We start from the raw sequence: 20,428 nt of genomic DNA on the forward strand, positions 1-20,428 counted from the left end.
TGATCAACTTTAAACTGACCGCCGAGAGCTGTTAGCGCCATCTCTCGACGGTCAGTAGAACTATCAAACCAGAAGCGGAGACGAACTTTCTGGGCCTTCTTCCGAAATTAAAATCTTTTGATTTCAACCAAGTTTAGTGTTTTTTCAAGGGTTTTATTGTTAAAAATAAGTTAATTATATGAAAATATTGTATCTGGATATAAATTTTAATAAATTAAACGATTTTCTAACAAGAAAAAGGACAATAGAAGATAATAGAATAGATTAAAACCCTTCTCTCGAAGTTTCCTTTAACCAGAAGCCTCTAGAACAACCTCAGGGTATAAAAGGAGGCTCTCTCGGCGACTTGAGTCAGTCTTTCTTGAGAATGGTCGAATAAGTCTCTCAATATCTAAGATAGAAATCTATAATATTTACGTTAAAAAATGGGTCCTTAAATATTATTTATACCATTAAACATGCGGTGTATTATAACCCAGGCAACGTCGGGTTTGGTTACTATTTATAAATAAATTTTAAAAATTTTGTATCATTAACGATTTCTTAATATTAGATATCGAAATTGTCCATGCGGATTTAGGTTTCTGGAGGTGATTTTCCTAATTTCTTTAATCAAGAGCTTTACGATCACTTTTTTATTTCGGAATTTGTCGTAAATTCAGAAATACTTGTAGGTATCTCCGCGGAAAATGATCTTGACCATATAAAGCTCATTCGACAGCATGCACTTTCAACTTTTGAAAATGTAGCTTAAACGTTATCAGCTCTTATCGGTTTACGCTGAGCGTTCAAAGAAGCTACCCGAAAACTATTTATTTAAGTAATCAAGTAGCCCCCTTAAAATAAAATTTTCAGAATTGATTTAGACTTAGTCCTACTTCATATTTTTTTAAAAATCTAGCTTTTTATTTAAAATTGCCTTTTTTCTCGTACATCCTTAAAACGGTTCATTTATTCGTGTAAACTAGAAAAAATTTGATAATCTAGATTATTCTAAATTTTTTAATTCCCAATTTTCGGAGATTTTTGTACACTTTATAGAAAGAGTCCTAACTATTGAAACATCGAGAGAAAAATTCCCATTAACTTGACAGGCAGAAAAATCGACTTGTCCCGGTTCATTCAATGATAAAAAATTCCAAACCTTTGTAAAGGCCGAATTCGTCTGTCTAATCTCCCGGGTCTCCTCTGTACACTTCGAAAAACAAGAACATACCAAGAAAAGCAGAAAAAAATTTCTATCAACTTCACAAGCTGAAAAGTCGACTTGTACCAGTTTCTTCAAGGCCAAGCGACTTCAGGCCTTTTTAAAAGATCCAGCCTGTCTGGCCAATCACCTGGTTCTCTTTTGTACACTTCGGGAAACAAATATATACCAAGAAAACCAGAAGAGAAAAATTCCCATTAACTTGTAAAGGAGAAAAGTCGAATTGCATCGGTTTATTCAAGGTCAAGAGTCTCTAACCTTTCTTAAAAGTCGAGTCCGTTTGTCCAATCACCTGGGCCTCTTCCGTACACTTCAAGAAACAAACACATGCCAAAAAAACCAGAAGAAAAAATTCCCATTAACTGGAAAGGCAAAAAAGTCGAATTTCACCGACTGATTCAAAGTCAAGAGACTCCAGACCATTTTTAAAAATCGAGTGTGTCTGTCCAATCACCTGGGTATCTTGTCTCTTTTGTACACTTCGAGGAACAAGTACATACCAAGAAAACCAAAATAAAAATATTCCGAACAACTAAGCTACTTCGACTGATAGCTTCAAGGGCATGTAAAAACATTAGTCATTTGTGCCAAGTTCCGTAAAAATTTTTGATTCATAAAAATAAAAACTTATGAACGCACGTGTATTATAAAGGATCCCGCGCACAATACATTGATTTTTGATTTCGGTTAAATTTTTTTGAAAATTATGTATTAATTTAGTTTTGATCATGCTGATCAAAAGTTCTTATGGACTCAACCTTCAAAAACCCTTCCCTTCCGAACTACGGCCACATGTAGATATACTTTTAAAGGGCCGTAGCTCGGAAGGAAAAGGTTTTTGAGGGATGTTAAAGTTTAAAAAAAAAAAAAATCGCATCATAAAACAATATCTCATGAAGGCATAACTTTTGAAAGGCCGTAGCTCGGAAGGGAGGGGTTTTTGAGAGTTGAACCCATAAAAACTTTCGATCAGAACTACCATGATCAAAACTACCTTAGTCCAATGTTTAAAAAAAAAATTTCACCGAAACCAAAAATCAATGTATTGTGTGCGGGGTCTTTTGTACAATTTAAGTTCAAACATCTGTTACAAAAGAAATGATCGATTTGAAAATAAATCGGTCAAGGTAAATACATAACAATTACAAATATCACACAAAGTTCACGGGAATCAGGTCATGAGGCACCAGTAGATCGTTATAACGCTGAATTTTTTTTTTTTTTTTTGCTGAATTGCCAAATTTTATTTTTAAGGTCAGCGCTGCAACCTTAGAATTAAATATTTTAAAAACATGAATAGAAGTTTTTGTTTATCAGCATTTCTACACCGTTGAATTCCGGCTTAAAATTGAATCAGAGCCATCTAGAAACTTCCCATTTAGTTATAATAGTCCAGGCATAACGGTCCACAAAAATAAAACTTCTGAACAAAATTTTTTCGTTGGGTTTTCTTCAAAGTTTGTTTTATTTTTTAAATGTTTTATTTTATAATTAGGTTAAGTTAGGTTAGGCTATATTGGCTGTCCACGAAGGGCACACTTAGGCTATAGAGCCCATTGTGTTACCATATATGTGTTTTACCACCTTTCCGCTGATAATTTCGCTCAGCTCCTCAATTTCAGAGGCTGAGTGCACCTCCTTCATGCATATACCATGCACTACACCAGCCTATCACAATTATTAATTAAATTAATTTTGTTGCGACGGCGGGAATCGAACCCGCTCCCCGAAGCATACCACGGACGGAATTGGTTACGCCTTAACCAACTGAGCTAATAGGGCGACTTTATTTTATTATACACTCTCCTAAAATTTTATGAAGAAATTCGAAGTAGAACCCAAGTTATAGCTGGTAATTGTAAAAAAAATAGATCGAAAATTTTATAGACCCGGAGTTTTGTTGCAATTACTAGTTGGTTGGGTTGAGTTTATCGATTATAGAGGAGTTGATTAGACACTGAAGTTTTTCGCCCTTGCGTTCAAAAATAGGACACGTACAGAAATTTTTTTCAGTCTATTTTTTCCTAAATCCGAAATACCTGCGCGTTTTCTCGAAACTACATTTTTCAAACTGGAACGAAATTTTTCTCGTAATCTACCAACTCGATCTTTAAAAACCTAATAATCGAAAATAAAACCGAAAAATAACCAAAACGTCAGAATTACGGGGTCAAGCTCAAAAACGTTTATGTGAGGATGTAGAAAAAAGTCAGTTTGGTCAGAAAGTTCTAAATTACCAATCGTGATGAAAAATCATGAAAATAGAAAAAACAATTTAATATATATATTTATTGAAATACCCTGTATAGAAATTAGAAAATTTTTAATTTATTTCGAGAGTGTTTTCTAGAATTTTTTTCCCATTTTTCAAGAATCTTTCACAAGAGCATTGGTTGAAGATTTGCATGACACAAAATTTTGTCCTAATTCATGTCCTCACGAATAAACAGTGATGTTTACGAAAAAATGTTTCAAACAAAAGTTGTTTATTTCTTTATAAGAAAACTTTTCCCTCCTACGGGCCCAAGATCTAATTAACCTATGTTGCTCATTTACGAACTCAAACTCATTGTTTACATCTTGAGCACGCTATACAAATTTTAGATTGAGATCTCTTTTCGTTTTTATAGTATGCTCAAGACGTAAAACGTGAGTTTGAGTTCCTAAATTACAACATAGATCAATTGGATTTTGGGTCCATAGGACCCATCTTGTAAACCGTTGGAGATAGAACAAAAAAATGTTCCTTATAAAAAAATTTACAACTTTTGATTGAAAAATTTTTTCGTAAACATCACTGTTTACCCGGAGGGAGTAAATTAAGACAAAATTTTAGTGTCCATTTTCTCCAGTACTATGAACGATACGGAGTTAAAAGTTTGTTGAAAGAATTTACAGGAAGCTTCAACTAGAGGTCTTGTAGAACATTCTTGAAAAAAAAAAAACTAGAAAATATTTTCGAAATTTAAAAAAACCAAATTGTATTGGTTTTTTAAACTCTTCTAATTTATAAAAATTTATACAAGCACTGATATTCTTTCTACCTTTCTACACAGAGTGTTTCAACAATTAACTCAGAAAGTTATTTGTTTTCACTTGTTTAAATTTGATTTTTGTACACAAGCGGGCATGGCGAAATTATAAGGGTTTCTTTTTTCATCTTAGATGACGGAACCCTAAAAACATAAAAAATCATCTTATTGTTGGATAGTTTCTAAGATTTTTTGATACTTAATCGATTTTCCTAATTTAAAAAATAATCCTCGATCATATTCCTTAAGAATTCCCAGTTTGTAGCCATTTTCACGGTTTGTAGCCACTCTATATTTTGTTCAATATGTCAACAAGCAGTTGAATCGCTTTTTAGAGCTTCCTTTTCCTCGATAATTTTCCTCTATTTTGCGGTTAATTTACGAAAGTTTATTTTAACTGTCAAAATTGACATGTCAACTTCCAAAGAATCTCAAAAATTAAAATATAAATAAACTGGCGAAATTTTCATATGCAAATTTTTTGTTCTTATACGTCTCAAATTTTTCTGGCTAGGAAATCATAACACATGGCCGATTTATATAAATGGGTCAAGGTAACTGACAAATTGACAATTACAAATAAGTTCAAGAGAACGAGGCCGCGGAGGAAAATTTTTCAATTTTTCTCTTTTTGGGAATTGCAAAAAATTTACTTCCATGATCAACTTTTAAAATTTAATATTGAGGGAAAAATCAAAATTTATGTTAAAATAATGAAAAATTTGACATTTGTAATTATCTGTCAAGGCGATTACACTTATCTAGAAATTACTACGTCCTAAATTTTTTCGAAGCTATAATTTTCCTTAAAAATTCATCAATATTTAACAACTTACTTTTGCTAACGATGGTGTTATTTGTAAATTATTGCTGAGAATTTCAACAGACTCATTTAACAATCGTTCAACTTCTTCGACAGTTAAACAATCATATGCAAAATATTCGGGATCAGTTTTACTCGGATCAATTTGTTCAATATCACAGTCATCTCCCATATTATAATAATCGTCATCATCGTAACAATCATTATCCGAATATTCCATATCAGAGTCAAATGACATACCGTCCATTGCTGACTTTTTGTTGGGAAGTTACAGAAAAGGAAAAAAAAGACCAAAACAAAACTAGTAAACAAACTCTAATTTAATTTAATTTAATTTTGATTTATAAACACCATTCTTTGTTTCACAAAGTTCACAATATTTAAATTTTTATTTTAGAATTTGTTGATTTACTACGCACAATAGAAATTTGGTAAAAGATTTTTAGAATCCATTTTGGATGTGAAATTATGATATTTTTCAATGTTGTTCATGTACTAACCAAATAGAAATGTGTTATTATCTATGGTACTTTGACTGAACATATGTACTCTATATACCAAAGTGAGATTGTGTGTGTTGTATAAAAAATAGTTATCTTAATTCAAGATGGGTAATTAAGATCGATTATCTGATCTACGTACATCTTTTCAGGAAAAATTTTGCATGCTTAAATATACTCCGCAAAATTAAAACATGACAATTTTAATTTCCTTAATAATACGCAATATTTGTAGGCATACAACTTTGTTATACATGATCTTTTTGGGCTTTACATGGGCTCATTTTAAGTGTAAATAAGTGATCTTAAAAATGACAAAATACTCAAGGACTTGAAGTGTTAACATGGAAATCATAAATTTAAGACTATTTTTCAGTAGCGAACTTAAAAGGGGGCAAAAGAGCAGTTGCACACTGAGCATTCGAAATAAGGAACCACAAGGGAGCTCGAACTGCATTTACTAAGACTAAAAAAGGGGAAAGAAGACAAATTTTTTTTGAAATGGCACCACAAGGGAGGCAAAATGTTCATCAATGAAGACTAAAAAAAATCTCTATTAATATAGATTATGCCCACTGGACCCTTTCTCAAATCTGCCACTGCTATTTATAAAAGAAAAAAATGTTCAATGTTTGTCCTGATCCACGGTACGTGTAACGCTCTTTTTATGAAAACTGTTATAATCGAGTCCTATTTATATCCTATAATTTGATATGTGTTTCATAGCCGCCTGATTCTTCATTCTTGAGATGAGAGCATATTTATAAGCAAAAACTTCATAGTTTTAGTTAAACCATTTTTACAAACCTTATACATTCTGAAACATATACAAGATACAACTTTTAAATTATATTTTAATCGATTCCTTTCATAAATACGACACATTCTATCAGGGTAATTTTTTTAGAAAATTTTACTCTATAAGCTAATTATCTATATTTTTTTCGTATTTTGCATATTTTCCAAAATATTTCGAGATATTTGAATTTCAGAGCCTATTACAAAATCACAAATAAATGGACGTCAAAATTCCATAACAGGTGCCGTGCGTCAAGAAAAAGATTACATTTTTTTTCCTTTTACAAATTTGCATCTTAGAGTGAATTGGAGCAGCGCATTTTTAATTTTAAAGCTTTTAATTCAGTTTATTTTTAGTTTTACAGCGTGTATTTCCATTTTTATTGAGAAAAAAATATTGTGATGTGATTTTTTCAGTTATTTATTAAGCACTTTAAATCATTGTCAATGAAGGTATAGTACTCCCGTGAAAGGGATCAAAATTTTAATTCTATATTACTAAAATACTATCTCTGCTTTTATAAATACGAAATAGAAAGTCCCAGCTGCTTAAAGACAAGCCAAACCAAAAAGATATAAACCTTTCGATTGGAATGTTCTCTGTTTGGGCTGTTCTAATGTGAGTGGAGGACAGTGGAGGATCCATAGTTTAAAAGTCGAGATGACAGACTCTTTCGCCTTAAGGTAGAATTTTTTCACAAAGCCAGAAAACAATTATCATAGGGCTATAGGAAATGAGTTATGGTACAGGGTGAAGGAGAAAGGAGTGATGAGCTTAGAAGATAGATCCTAAAAAGGCCTACTAATCAGACTTTGACTTTCTCTCCACTACCACCATTATTATTACTACGACATTCTCTGTATATAATATGTAAGGGTATTCTAAAGTTGGTTTAAATTTTGTAACGCTTAGAAATAAAATATTGCAACGTTTTTCCTAGTAGGTTCAATACAATAAAAACTTTGATATATTTTTTTACAATCGTATATATAACTATTATATTTATAATAATTCAATAACAACTGTATATGAGCTATCCATACTCAAATTTCCATATTTAGTAACTGTGATTTCCACAGCACACTCATTGCAATTCTCCATATATGGCATTTCCATGGAAACATGTTCCATTTTTATTATTTCCACAGCTACCTTAGATGCCAGATTTCTCACGATTCTCACGATTCACTCACGATATCAAACTGTTTATAATATTGATTCAGATATTGTTGAATGGTCCAATTCACGTATTAATTAATCTACCTACCTATGTATTTGCTCAGAAATGGGTTAACCATAACGCTAAATAGGCTAATTACATATATATGGTTTAAATACCATGGTTTAATCTGTCCAAGGAAGCATTTATCCTACTTCTGTACTTGTAAATGTTTTATTTTTACGCTAATTAAAAAAAATTCCTAAATGAACGATTCATTATTAATAATTATAAAGTTCATACACATTTCAGGAAATTAATTCAACACATGGGAAATTTAAAGTTCATTAGTCTTTAATATGTTTGTTCAAATTTAAATATTCATAAATTTTATTTGGTTAACAATTGAAATTAATATTTGATTTTAAGCTACGTTCACACTTTAATTGTGTTCTTCCTGGGTGCTTAAACGTCTTATAAGCTCTAACAAGCGATGTTTTAATAATTAATTTTAAAGAAAAATCAAAAAGCCGATTTTCTCAACGAATTTTTAGATTTGAAGTATTCATGAGCAATAATGCTCAAATTGGAGAATAATCGTCAAATTAACATTTTATGTTTATTTTTTGTCTATTTAATAGACAATTTTTTGTTTATTTTAAATGTTAACACAATGAATTTTTCAACAGGCAAATTGCATATACCCATCACTAATAATAAAATTACGATAATCTTCAACTTCGTGGGGGGATTTTTAAAATAAAATTTTATTGTAAAAAAAAAAAAAAGATTTCTTTTTATAGTAAAAACGTATATCTAGTTTCATAACAAATGTTTTGTTTATGAAATGTAATCAATTAATTGAAAAGATAATTAAAATTTGTAATAACTATCATTGCTATCAACATAAAATACTATAAAAAGATTACACCTGTCATTTACATTGATTCCTATATTATACATATGTTTTATATAATCATTTCAAATTATCGATTTATACTTATAATTATATAAGAGCTATTAGATTTATTGAAATCTCTTCAGTTTATGTAAAAAAGTTTCAAGCAAATATATTACTACTAGAGTGATACCCACCCGCTTCGCTGGGTTTAAAAGTAAAGATTGATAAAGATTGCTCTCGCTTATCCCCTTTCTATAACACTCGAAATAATGGTAACGATTGTTTTACACAGGTAAAATATATGTATGATTTTCTATTTTTTTAAATGTATAATAGTCGTAATTATTCATTGAGTATATCAGAAAAGATGGCCGTGAAATATTTTATATTGACTTTATTTACAGAAATCTGTAATTTATGGTACTGTCAAATGACTATTTTTACAGAAATCTGTAATTTATGGTATTGTCAAATTAAATTAATTTTTAAATTTTTTTTTTTTTTATTAATATTTCTTTATAAATTATATCTCATGTGTTATTCTGAAGTATGAGCTAAATTGCTGTGTAGTTTCATTAAAATCCATTCGCTAGTTTTAGCTTGAAAGCGTAACAAACAAAAAAAACAAACAAGCATACAAACAAACAAATAAACATGCTTACTTTCGCATTTATAATGTATAGAGATAGAGATTATGTACTCGCTTCGCTGGCGGCCTTATATAAAGCAGAAAGTATTTTTCTTCCCTGATTATTAAACTATTGCAAAGTAAGCACGAGGTCACAAGGGTCATGACCTCCCCCCCCCAAATGTTTTATCTTTTTACTTTTGTTGTTATTTTCTGGTTCTATCCTGATTTTGACGACACTGAAATCAACAATGGACTTTTGCACAAGGTTATTCTGGAGGTTTTTGCATAAGATTATTCTGGCTTTGTTTTTAATTCATTCAAAAAATTCGGTTTGCTTTGTTTATTTGGTTAATTTTGTTATTTTTGATTTTTTTTTATGTCGTGACCCCCTCCGGAAAAAAAATTCTAGAACCACGCTAGCACACCGATCCGTTCACTGTTCCGTTCAGAGTCAACTTGTAGCATGCGTCAAGGAGACATATTTTTGTCGCTTTGTGTTCCTTCTATTAAAAGACTGCGTGTAGCTGCGTCAATGCCGCATGCTATACATATTGCCTAAAAATTTTCTCAGTGGAATTGCGCCTTGAGATCGACAATGTCTGAAGATCGACTTGGCGGTTTAGCATAGACGAATATTTTCCAATAAGATTTTACAAGAGTAAAAAGGTAAAAAAAAACATTAAACACTTATGAAATACTTTATTTACGAGACGTAGGCCCAAAATCTAATGGTAAACATTGATATTTCATTAATAACAAATGAAAATAAACAATTCACTGAGTTAATTGTTGAAATACCATTTATAGGCAGTGGTAATTACTCTATCACGTTACACATACATACATGTCACACATATATAACTGATATTCCCATATAATACATAATGTACAATTTTCGCATAATTTGCGCTCCCTACGGGTAAACAGTGATGTTTACGAAAAAATGTTTCAAACAAAAGTTATTTCTTTATAAGAAAACTTATGTTGCTCATTTACGAACTCGGCCTCACTTTTTACGCCCTAAGCAGGCTATAATTTCAGCTTGATATCACAGACGGACCGAAAATGGACTAGTTAGCTGATTTTATGAACACCTTTTGTTCGTAGCAACAATATTTTTAAGCTTTACAAACTTGGTATATATTACATATATACATGGCAGTTATAAAAATGCATTAAACTTATAATCATCGGTAGTATGTATTAATCGCAATATGAGAAAAAGTTCATATGGATGAATGCTAGAGAGTCTTATTTACGAAAATCACACTTTTAACGAATAAATAATGTTTGAATTTCAATATCTTGTATCCTTAAACCATTATATATTATAATGTCAATGCTTTTGTCTCTCTTATACATTTGTATTTCGAGAATACAATTTTTTATTACTTCTTAAATTTTATTATTTTTTCCAATCCTATTTCTACACTTGCTGAAATGATTTCGCGTCTCTAATAACTTCATGCTATTAATTTTTATAAGATTATTTTTAAATAAAATTATCAAATTTCCATTTATATATTTAAATTTAAACAAAAAACAGTGTGATTGGAATTTAATTCCTAATAATTTGTGTTTCTTTCATTTTGAATGTAATATTCAGAAATTCAAAAAAGGTAACCAAATGTGGCGACAACTGGTGATAAATAAAGGAATGAAGTTACTATGATAAAGTGTGCTTTGCTTATGGTAAAAGTAGATTAGTGTAAAGAATTGTATTGACGGATAACAGAAATTTATGTCTAGAAAAAACTTTTAAAAAAGGTTTTTTCTTAAATAAAAAGGTTAAAAATTAAAATTAACCTATGTGAAAATCAAATTATTCAGTTAATCGTAAAATTATTTTAGTGAAAAGCTATTCCAGTGTTTTTTTTTGTGTAGTACAGTTTTATGAAAATTCGGGTGAGTTTATTTCGATGTTTTCCCTGTTTACCACCCTTAATTTTTCATAATTTTATAAAATATTTCAAGAACAATCTATAAAAAACCTAATTTCATTTATAAATTCATTGAAAAATCTTTATAAATTATCTTATCAAGTCACCTATGAATTTACGCGCGTAATTTTTTTATCATAGAATAATGGGGCCTAAACGCAAACATCAACAAGTACAACAAGAATCTGATACCGAAATACCAAAAGCAAAGTCTTCGAAAAGTGGATCGAAGAAAAAACGTCCCCGAAAAAATAAAAATGATTCAATTGTAAAGGAAGAGGATTCATCGGCGGGAATATTTGTTAAAGATGAAGCAGATGTAGGCATTAAACCAGGTTTGATTACGTCAGATAACACGAATGATGAGGAAAATCATATTGAGGAAAATTTCTCGTATGAAAATAATGACACAACTGTTGCAAGCGACGATGTAGTTATGCTAGAACCTAAAATTGAACAAGATTTACCCACATGGCCCACAAATGATTTAGAAATATTATTAGGAAAAATTGATGAAATTTTACCTGAAAAGGATAATTTACGTTTTAAGTCACGTTTAGCAAAACTCGATTGGGAGAGTTTACGATTTGGGGATTATTCAAGTGATCAGTGTCGTCAAATGTGGGAGTTTGTACAAAAACATGTACGATGTTACCGACTACTTGGTGAGATAATTACTGATGCCAAAGCATGGGTATCTCATCCATGGACATCGTACAGAAATAATAAAATAAAGCGTCATCCAGATATGCCACGGCGTCCATTATCATGTTACATGATTTATTACATGCGAAATAAAACTAAGGTGCTAAAAAAGAATCCAAAAATGGATATGCCAACATTATCAAAGCATATCTCTGAAATGTACAAAAAATTATCACCTGCCAAACGTGAGAAATATATGAAATTAGCGGAAGTACAACGAGACGAATATTTGGTAAAATTGCGTGAATTTTATAAAAAACATCCTGAATTGGAGCCTAAATCACAAAAACAAAAAATGATTGCGTTAAACGTTCCAAAAAAACCGTTTAAATTATATTACGATTCGAAATTAAAGGATGCCGACGATAAAATTGATCGAAATCTGTTTTTAAAAAAATGCAAGAGAAAATGGAAGAATTTAAGCGACGAAAAAAAGTTCTACTGGATAGATTTAGCGTTATCACAAACTGGCAAAAACGCAGATACGGATACAGATGCGAACGACGAATATAAAAAGAAAATGCAGAATTTATTAACCAAGGAAGAACGACATCTAAAAGAAAAGATTGCTGGAAAACCCGATAAACCACCATTATCAGCATATGCTTTATTTTCAAAGAATCTTATAGGAACAGAACGAATTCAAGGGATTAATCCAAAAGATCGTATTGCAGCGATTGCCCAAGAATGGAAAAAATGTACTGAACAGGAAAAAGAATCGTGGAAACAAAAACTGATGGAGTTAATCGATCAATATAAAAAAGATTATTCGGCATATATCGAATCGTTAACAGAGGAGGAACGATTATTGGAACTTCTAAACAATCAACCAAAATCACGAAAGAAAAGCACCAAAGAAAAGGAAGATGAAGATGCTGGAGCTTCACCTGAAGGTACCAATGATCCACCATCCCCTGTCTATGCATCTACTAGTAAAATGCCAGAGATACTACCAAATGTAACTAACCATAAAAAAAAACGAAAGCAATCAACTAATTCGGACGTTATCGAGACTCTCGAAAATAATGTACTTGAAGAACCAGCTACACCATTGGCTACACTCCTTCCGGATGAACCTGAATCCCCACCAGCAAAACCAATTGAATTATATGCAAAAGAATTGAAAAATAAAACGAAATCAAAAAAATCTGTTCAAGATTTATGGAATGAATTATCAAATCAAGAGCAGGAGAAATATCGAAAGAGATTGGACAAATTAAAAAATACGTATATTATCAAGTATGAGAAATTCTTGAAGGGTTTGACGCCCGATGAGTTAAAATTATATTCAAGAATGAAAACATCACGATCAAAGGCCGCTGAAAATGAAAGTGAATCAGAATCCGCTGATGAAGACGAGTCCGAAGAAGATTCTGACGATGAAGATGAAGAAAATGTGGAAGAGCGTGTGAAAAAAGAAGTTAAGAGTGAGGTATGTTTCAAACTACAAAAATTTTTTTCCCGAATATCATAATCTATTTAATTTTTATACAATATTAGGTCAGTAGAATTACGGATTGTACGTGTTGTTGGTGGTTACAAGTCAGAAGTTTTAATCTATGGAGGGGGGTACTCACATATTGGACCTGCCGAGTCCGCTCGCCCGGAATCTGGGGACTAAAAATTTTTTGCTTTCTTGTAAGCGATGTAATTTGTGCACTTGAGGATACTGATGCTGTAGAACTTTTTGTTCCTTTGAAAAAATGCCGAGAAAACGCTATTTTTCAAATGAATTTATTTGTTTGCAAATAATTGTTTTTAAAAAAATTTACCCCTATATCTTGTAGCTGATACCTCAAAGAACAAAATTAGCTTTGAAACGTTTCATTTGATTTAATAGTTTTTGCACAATTCCATTTTGCACTAGGTGTCTGAAAAAAAGTAATTGACTTTGAGCAGGCCGCAAGGTCTGAGTTTTTATCCGATCGCAATTTCAATGATGGGAATCGAAAGAAGAAAATGTCAATTTTATTAAGCAATTTTGTTGCCCATACTCATATTCAATATTAACTACAGTTACAGCGGTTTAAAAATGGCGAAAATTCCTTAGTTGCAAAAGTAATTTTCTCATCGAATTTTCAATTTAACGAGATGCTTAACATTTCAAGACGTTTACAAGATATAGGGGTAAATTTTTTTTAAAACAATTATTTGCAAAGAAATAAATTTATTTTATAAATTTGTTTTTGGTTTTTTTTTTTTCTTGCGAAGTCCTAAAAAAACATCTAAGGAACAAAAAGTTCCACAGCATCATCATCCTTGAGTGCACCATTTACGAGTTACATCGCTTACAAGAAAGCAAAAAAATTTTTATATATTTGCTTAATAATTCCAGTCCCCAGGTTCCGGGCTCGGCAGGTCTATTATGTGAAAACCACCCCCCTCCATAGATTAAAACCACATCTGATCTGTAACCGACAACAACACGTAAGCCATATCTTTTTCCGTTATTCTATTGGCCTATATACCCAATACTCGGATACTTCTTTTCTACAATTTTCTACAGAAGGGATTTCCTTTTTGGAATATGTTCAGTATTTCCTGAATTGAACTGCGAGGTGCGAGCTTTACCCGCCATCTTAGAAAACTTGTTATATCAAATATCTCGTGAACCGTGCATCGTACTACAAATATGTAGTAGATATCATTTTCGTAGATAATAAAATTTTCTACTTTTATTTGAATTTTTTTTTTTTTATAATGCTAAAGTTTTTATTTAGAAAGCTCCAAACTTATGTTACTTTAATGTATCATGAACCGTTAACTAGTGATAACCATATCGAAAAATGTTTGGAGCGCTATAAATAAAAATATATGCATTATACAAAAAGTTTCAAACAAAAGTTTTCTTGAAAATAATTTCTACTATTTTTGTCGTATGATGCACGGTTCACGAGATATTTGATAAAACGTGTTTTCCAAGACAGCGACTAAAGCTAGCTCGCCCCCCTCATTTTGGGTTTATATTCGGGGGATACCCCTGAACATATTCCAACAAGAAAATCCCTTCTGTAGAAAATATGAACCTTCTTTTTATACCATGTATATATGTTCGTAAATGAGCAACAGATCAATTGGATCTTGGGTTCGTTGGACCCATCTTGTAAACCGTTAGAGATAGAACAAAAGTTTAAATGTAAAATATGTTCTTTATAAAAAAAATTCAAAAGTTCAACTTTTGTTTGAAACTTTTTTTTGTAAACATTACTGTTTACTCACGAGGACACACAATAGATGTAAATTTTATAGTATGTATATTAATATGGGATTTTCAGTTGTGTATGGTGACATGTATACATATTCGCACCGTGCGTGAGTTTTTTTGAAGGCGTTCCCATGGTAACGATACACTACTTTAATTATAGAATTGTATGGATGCATATATAATTATATGGATTGCATTTATGTCATACATTGAAAATTTAATATTATTGTCTCACAAATTTAAATAAATAATTATGCTAATTTACATTTGAAAAATAATATTTGTGCAATTTGATTTCTTATTTTCACAATTTTTAATGCATTAAGTTTAAGTAATTAGGATTTTTTCTCAATAATTTTAATTTAACGTTTTCTATAACATTAACATGTAAAGAACTGCAAATTAGTCATAACAGCGTCCTTTATCGCTAAAATTTTTCACTAGAAGCGCTGGCATCAATTTGATTGTCCCTACCATGACTACGCACACAACGAATATATGTATGTGATAGAGTAATCAACACTGTCTTCTATACATGCTATTTCAACAATTAACTCAGTCAATTGTTTGTTGTCACTTGTTTGTAGAGAATTTTATTCTCTACAAAAATTCTCCCGACACTTTTTCGTAAAAAACAATAGTGTAGCTGTTATTGCAAAAAAACAACTTTAAACCAAAATGGCGGCCCCTTTTATAAGGGGTAGCATCCCGCCTTCTCAAATGTATACTTATCTTTGACCACCCTAACCTTAACCAAAAAGTCGGGCTTCCCCCCTCCCCCAAAATGCGATTTAAAAATCTAGAATGATGGTACTAATAAAATGTACATACCTTTTGTAACGATTATCGGAGATACCATAATTTTGGGCTCATTTTGACTGTTTTCACTGCATTTTTATATCTTGCAGCGATATATTTTTCACTATTAAAACTCATTTTTCAGCTTTGTAAAACCACTTTTTTATTAAAAATATAACAAATAATATTCTTACAATTTGTTGTCTGTGACGGTCGTTGTAGTCTGTATGACCATTATCAAAACAATGTAAATTATTTCAAAATTACACCTTTATTTATACTAAAATTATTGATTAACAAGTGGATACAAACAATTGACTGAGTCAATTGTTGAAATACCAAGTATAGACAGTGTTGATGATCCAATCTTTGGTTTTTTTACATCATGTAAGTAAAGACAGAAAACCCCTCTTAGATAGCCACAAACATGTACTTAACTGATATTCTCATATTAACACATACTAAAAAATTTGCACCTAATTTGCGCCCTCGTGGGTAAGCAGTGATGTTTACAAAAAAATGTTTGAAACAAAAGTTATTTATTTTTTTATGAGGAACATTTTTTACATTTAAACTGCTATTCTATCTCTAACGGTTTACAAGGTGGATCCTACAAACTCAAGGCCCAATTGACCTATGTTGCTCATTTACGAACTCGAACTCACTTTTTACGTCCTAAGCAGGCTATTTCAGCTTGATATCTCTTCGTTTTTGAGTTATCGTGATGACAGACGACAGACAGACAATCGGAAATGGACTAATTAGATGATTTTATGAACACCTGTACCAAAATTTGGTTCATAGCATCAATATTTTTAAGCGTTACAAACTTGGGACTAAACTTAGTATACCATGTATATTTCATATACATGGTATAACAAGTGAATACAAACAATTGACTGAGTTAATTGTTGATATACCCTGTACTTTCTAGAATTTTGTTTCGTTTTGTGACAATGTTTCACATGACCTCTAGTTGCAGCTACCTGCAAATTTTCAACTCTCTATCATTTATAGTTTTGGAGAAAATGGATATCAAAGTTTTGTCCTAATTTGCTTCAACCAAAAGTTGTTTAATTTTTTACAAAGAACATTTTTTACATTTAAACTTTTGTTCTATTTATAACGGTTTACTAAATGAATCCTACGGACCCAAGACCAATTAATCTATGTTGCTCATTTACGAACTCGATCTCACTTTTTACGTCCTGAGCATGCTGTAAAATTTCAGATTGATACCATTTTTCGTTTTTGAGTTATCGTGTTGACAGACAGACGAGCAACCAAGACGAGAAAAATTTTCTTCGTAGCATCAATATTTTTAAGCGTTACAAACTTCGGACTAAACTTATACTACATATACCTTGATATATTTCATATATACATGGTATAACAAATTTTTTGCGAGTTTTTCAAGAATCTTTCACATGACCAATACTTGAATAATAATTACATATTAAGTGCTTGATTGTTAATTGTTAAGAGAACGCGCGCAAACCTCCTCTCCGAACATCGCAAAAACAGTTTTTCCAATTTTCCGGGGGAGTGCTTTGTGGAAAATGAAATTTTTCTAAATTTTCTGTTAATTTGATTTTATTTCGAGTCGATTGGTGAAAATTCCATCTTTCTAGCATGTATAGATCAGAAAAGCGTTTCTGTTGGGTAGCACTTAAAATGCAGTTAAGCCAAAAATTTTTGCGGAATGTTGTTGAGTAAGCTTTACACTGCAAATACAAATTTATACATATTAAATATGTGATTATTTCATAGACTTTTTGAGGGATGAAAATCGTAAAAATCGTGTGTTTTCAATGTTTACAAGTTTTTTCCTCGAAAACTGGAGAATTTAGAGAAAAATGTTTAAGAACATTTTTTGTTAATTTTGACTTCAATTTTCAAAGCGATCCGGTCAATAATACTTGTTAAAAGAAAGCCCACCGGCAACCTGCACTTTTAGTTTCAGGAGCATGTTTTAACCGGGAAAAATTTTTCATGCGAAAATTAATCATGCTCAATGACGGATTTTGCCGTGATTATTTTTACATTTTAACATTTGACAAGATCCCTAAATCTAATTGGCCTATGTTGCTTATTTTCGAACTCAAATTCACTTTTTACGTCTTGAGCACGCCTTAAAAATTTCCGCTTGATATGTCTTTTCGTTTTTAAATCATCATGTTTACGGGCGGACAGATTTACAAACGGAAACGGACTACTTAATGATTTTATGATCCCGTATACCAAAATTTTGTTTGTAGTATCAATATTTTTAAGCGTTACAAACTTGGGACTAAAATTATTATACCTTGATATATATGAAATAAATATATTATTTTTGAACAAACATTAAGTCTGAAATCAATCAATATTAAAATTTTTTGTTGTCTGATTAATAAAATTATTAAAATTTTTGATAATTAATTATATTAAAATTATTTAAAACTTCTCCTTAAATGGTTAAAAACAAACGATGAAAATAAATTTGTTCGATCATTAAGTGTAGAATTGTAAGACTTGCACCTTTTAGAAATTTCCAAAGATTTTAAAACAATCATTTTAAAGCCCGTCTGAGCAATGCGAATGTCATTTCTAGATCAGCTCCCGGAGATGATTTAAATTACCTTTTTATATTACAAAAAATTACAAACAAAGTATGCATCAAATAAAAAAAAACTTGCTGAAGTATTTGTGCACATTTTCGTTTTTTTTCGACTTTCTAGCTTCAAAATTGACCGAGATATGCCAATTTTAAAATTGAATTTTTATGCTCATTCAATCAAATGAAAAATGATTCATCTTGTAAACCGCTAGAGGTAGAAGAAAAGTTTAAATGTTATTTCTTATAAAAAATAAAGAACTTTCAAAAATTTCAAGTGTTTTCCTGGGCTTAGTAAATAACACTTGAAGGGATTGTTTTACGCAGCTAAAAGATATGTACAGTTTTCAATGTTTTAGATTATAAAGTAGTCATAATTCATTGAGTATATCAGAAAAGGTAGCCATGAATTGTGACATTTACTATTTAAATTTTTACAGAAATCTTTAATTTATGGTTCAAAATGATGATCAAACTCTGCTCCATTTGTGATCATCATTTTGAATCATAAATTAAAGATTTCTGTAAAAATTTAAAATAGTAAATGTCAGATTAAATTTATTACAAAAATGTTTTTTTGTTAGTATCTGTATCTGTTTAATTTATAGCTCATGTGTTATTCTGATGTATGAGCTATATTGCTGTACAATTTCATTAAAAACCATTTGCTAGTGTCTGCGTGAAAGCGTAACAAACACACAAACATCCTTAGTTTCACATTTATAATATATAATGATAATGATTAGGATAGGAATTTCTCTAGAGAATCTTTTGACAGTATTAAATTGAGAACTCGGTGTATAAGGTAGTTGAAAGCTTCCATTTTTGAGCTTGAGAATGTAATTTAAATTAAGATATATTTCTCATTTTCAGGATGAAGATTCAGCTAAATCGGAAGGTGAAGCTGCAAGTAGCTCTGAAGAAGAGGATGATTCAGATGATTCTAGTGATTAGTGAACCTTTCAAAATTTCAGTAAAGTAATATCCTATAGTTATAAGTATTTTTGTATTAATTTTCTTGACAAGAATTTAAGTTCCCTCTGAGAAATCGCCACGCCACCTTCATCTATTTTTATCCGATACGTTATTTTCTGATCTAGTCGAAAAATATTTCAAATAATTTTGTAGCTAAATTGAGCGTTGCGATTTCTTAAGTAACTTAAAGAATTCAATTTTTTTAATTTTAATTAAATCAGAAGATGATTTCTAATAAATTTTTCTCTATTTATACACAATTATTTATAAAAATCGTTTATATTCAAGATGAGGAAAGAATTTGTTATTTTGGCTGTGTTTACTCAGACTTTTAACACAAGTTTGATCCAAAACTACAAAAATAATTCGATTCTTAGTTTCTAAGCTATTGTCCAAAATCCTGAAGGAAGAATAATTTCTCCCTGATCGATTTCAGGCAATTTCGTAGAAAATATTTATTTAATTGAATTTCCTAACTTTGAGAAATTCTATAAACCGAGACAAATCTTTTACAATTTTTAAGTTTTGCTAACATGCATAAGAAATTTGGAAGTAAGAGCTGTAAAAATATTTACACAAAATGAAGCATTCTTATTTATAAGTCGATTATTATTAAGAATACACCGTACTACAGTGATTTTTCACTTTAACACAGTGTATATCATGAGATTGTGTTTCAAAATTATCTAACACCCTCTAATTTTCAAGTTTTTCGTGTACTCCGCGCACTTTAAAAATTGTCAGTCCGTCAATTTTAACAGATTTTCGATTGATTGACGATTTTGAAAACTAGAAACATTGAGCTTTCGGAATATATATATTTATCTCGAGTAATACCCAGCTATCTACACTGAACTAACTGATGGTCTATGGCTCATTCCGATATGACATCACAGCAGGGCTTACCCGCGATTTAGATCACGTGATATATAGTTTAAAAATTACGATTCTTAATTTTAATATTATAAAAGTAAAATGTGCTTTTATGACTCGAAATCAGAATATTTAAGTATATTTTTACATAAATTTTAACTTTTTTCAAATTTCATAATTTATTTTTCACTAACGATAATACCCAATTTTTTTTGCTTACCAAGACCTACACCGGTGTTATAGCTAAATATTTTAAAAAAACATTGCGAATAAGCTAATTTTGT

General features: G+C 30.6%; 2 protein-coding genes across 3 annotated transcripts in view; one reads left to right on the forward strand and one right to left on the reverse strand.

Moving 5' to 3' along the window:
- Positions 1-5,475, reverse strand: part of LOC123302354 (potential E3 ubiquitin-protein ligase ariadne-2-like) — a 28,053-nt gene extending 22,578 nt beyond the window's left edge. For both annotated transcript variants that reach the window (XM_044885254.1, XM_044885253.1), the window contains exon 1: positions 5,076-5,475. In XM_044885254.1, the coding sequence (XP_044741189.1) occupies positions 5,076-5,309 (234 nt within the window). In that variant the 5' untranslated portion in view covers positions 5,310-5,475. The remainder of the gene's footprint in view (positions 1-5,075) is intronic.
- A 5,294-nt stretch (positions 5,476-10,769) lies between these two features.
- LOC123302337 (nucleolar transcription factor 1-A-like) lies at positions 10,770-19,492 on the forward strand. The gene is made up of 3 exons (XM_044885226.1): positions 10,770-10,957; positions 11,134-13,129; positions 19,170-19,492. The coding sequence occupies exons 2-3, from the start codon at positions 11,138-11,140 to the stop codon at positions 19,248-19,250; spliced, it is 2,073 nt and encodes a 690-aa protein (XP_044741161.1). The 5' UTR covers positions 10,770-10,957; positions 11,134-11,137; the 3' UTR covers positions 19,251-19,492.
- The last annotated feature ends 936 nt before the right edge of the window (positions 19,493-20,428 follow it).

This window comes from Chrysoperla carnea, chromosome X (genome assembly GCF_905475395.1).
Source record: "Chrysoperla carnea chromosome X, inChrCarn1.1, whole genome shotgun sequence".
NCBI classification, from domain to species: domain Eukaryota; kingdom Metazoa; phylum Arthropoda; class Insecta; order Neuroptera; family Chrysopidae; genus Chrysoperla; species Chrysoperla carnea.

Coding starts and splice junctions, on each gene's coding strand:
- LOC123302337 (XM_044885226.1), top strand. CDS start 11,138: ATGGGGCCTAAACGCAAACATCAACAAGTACAACAAGAATCTGATACC. Junction 13,130..19,169: donor AAAAAGAAGTTAAGAGTGAG/GTATGTTTCAAA, acceptor TCTCATTTTCAG/GATGAAGATTCAGCTAAATC.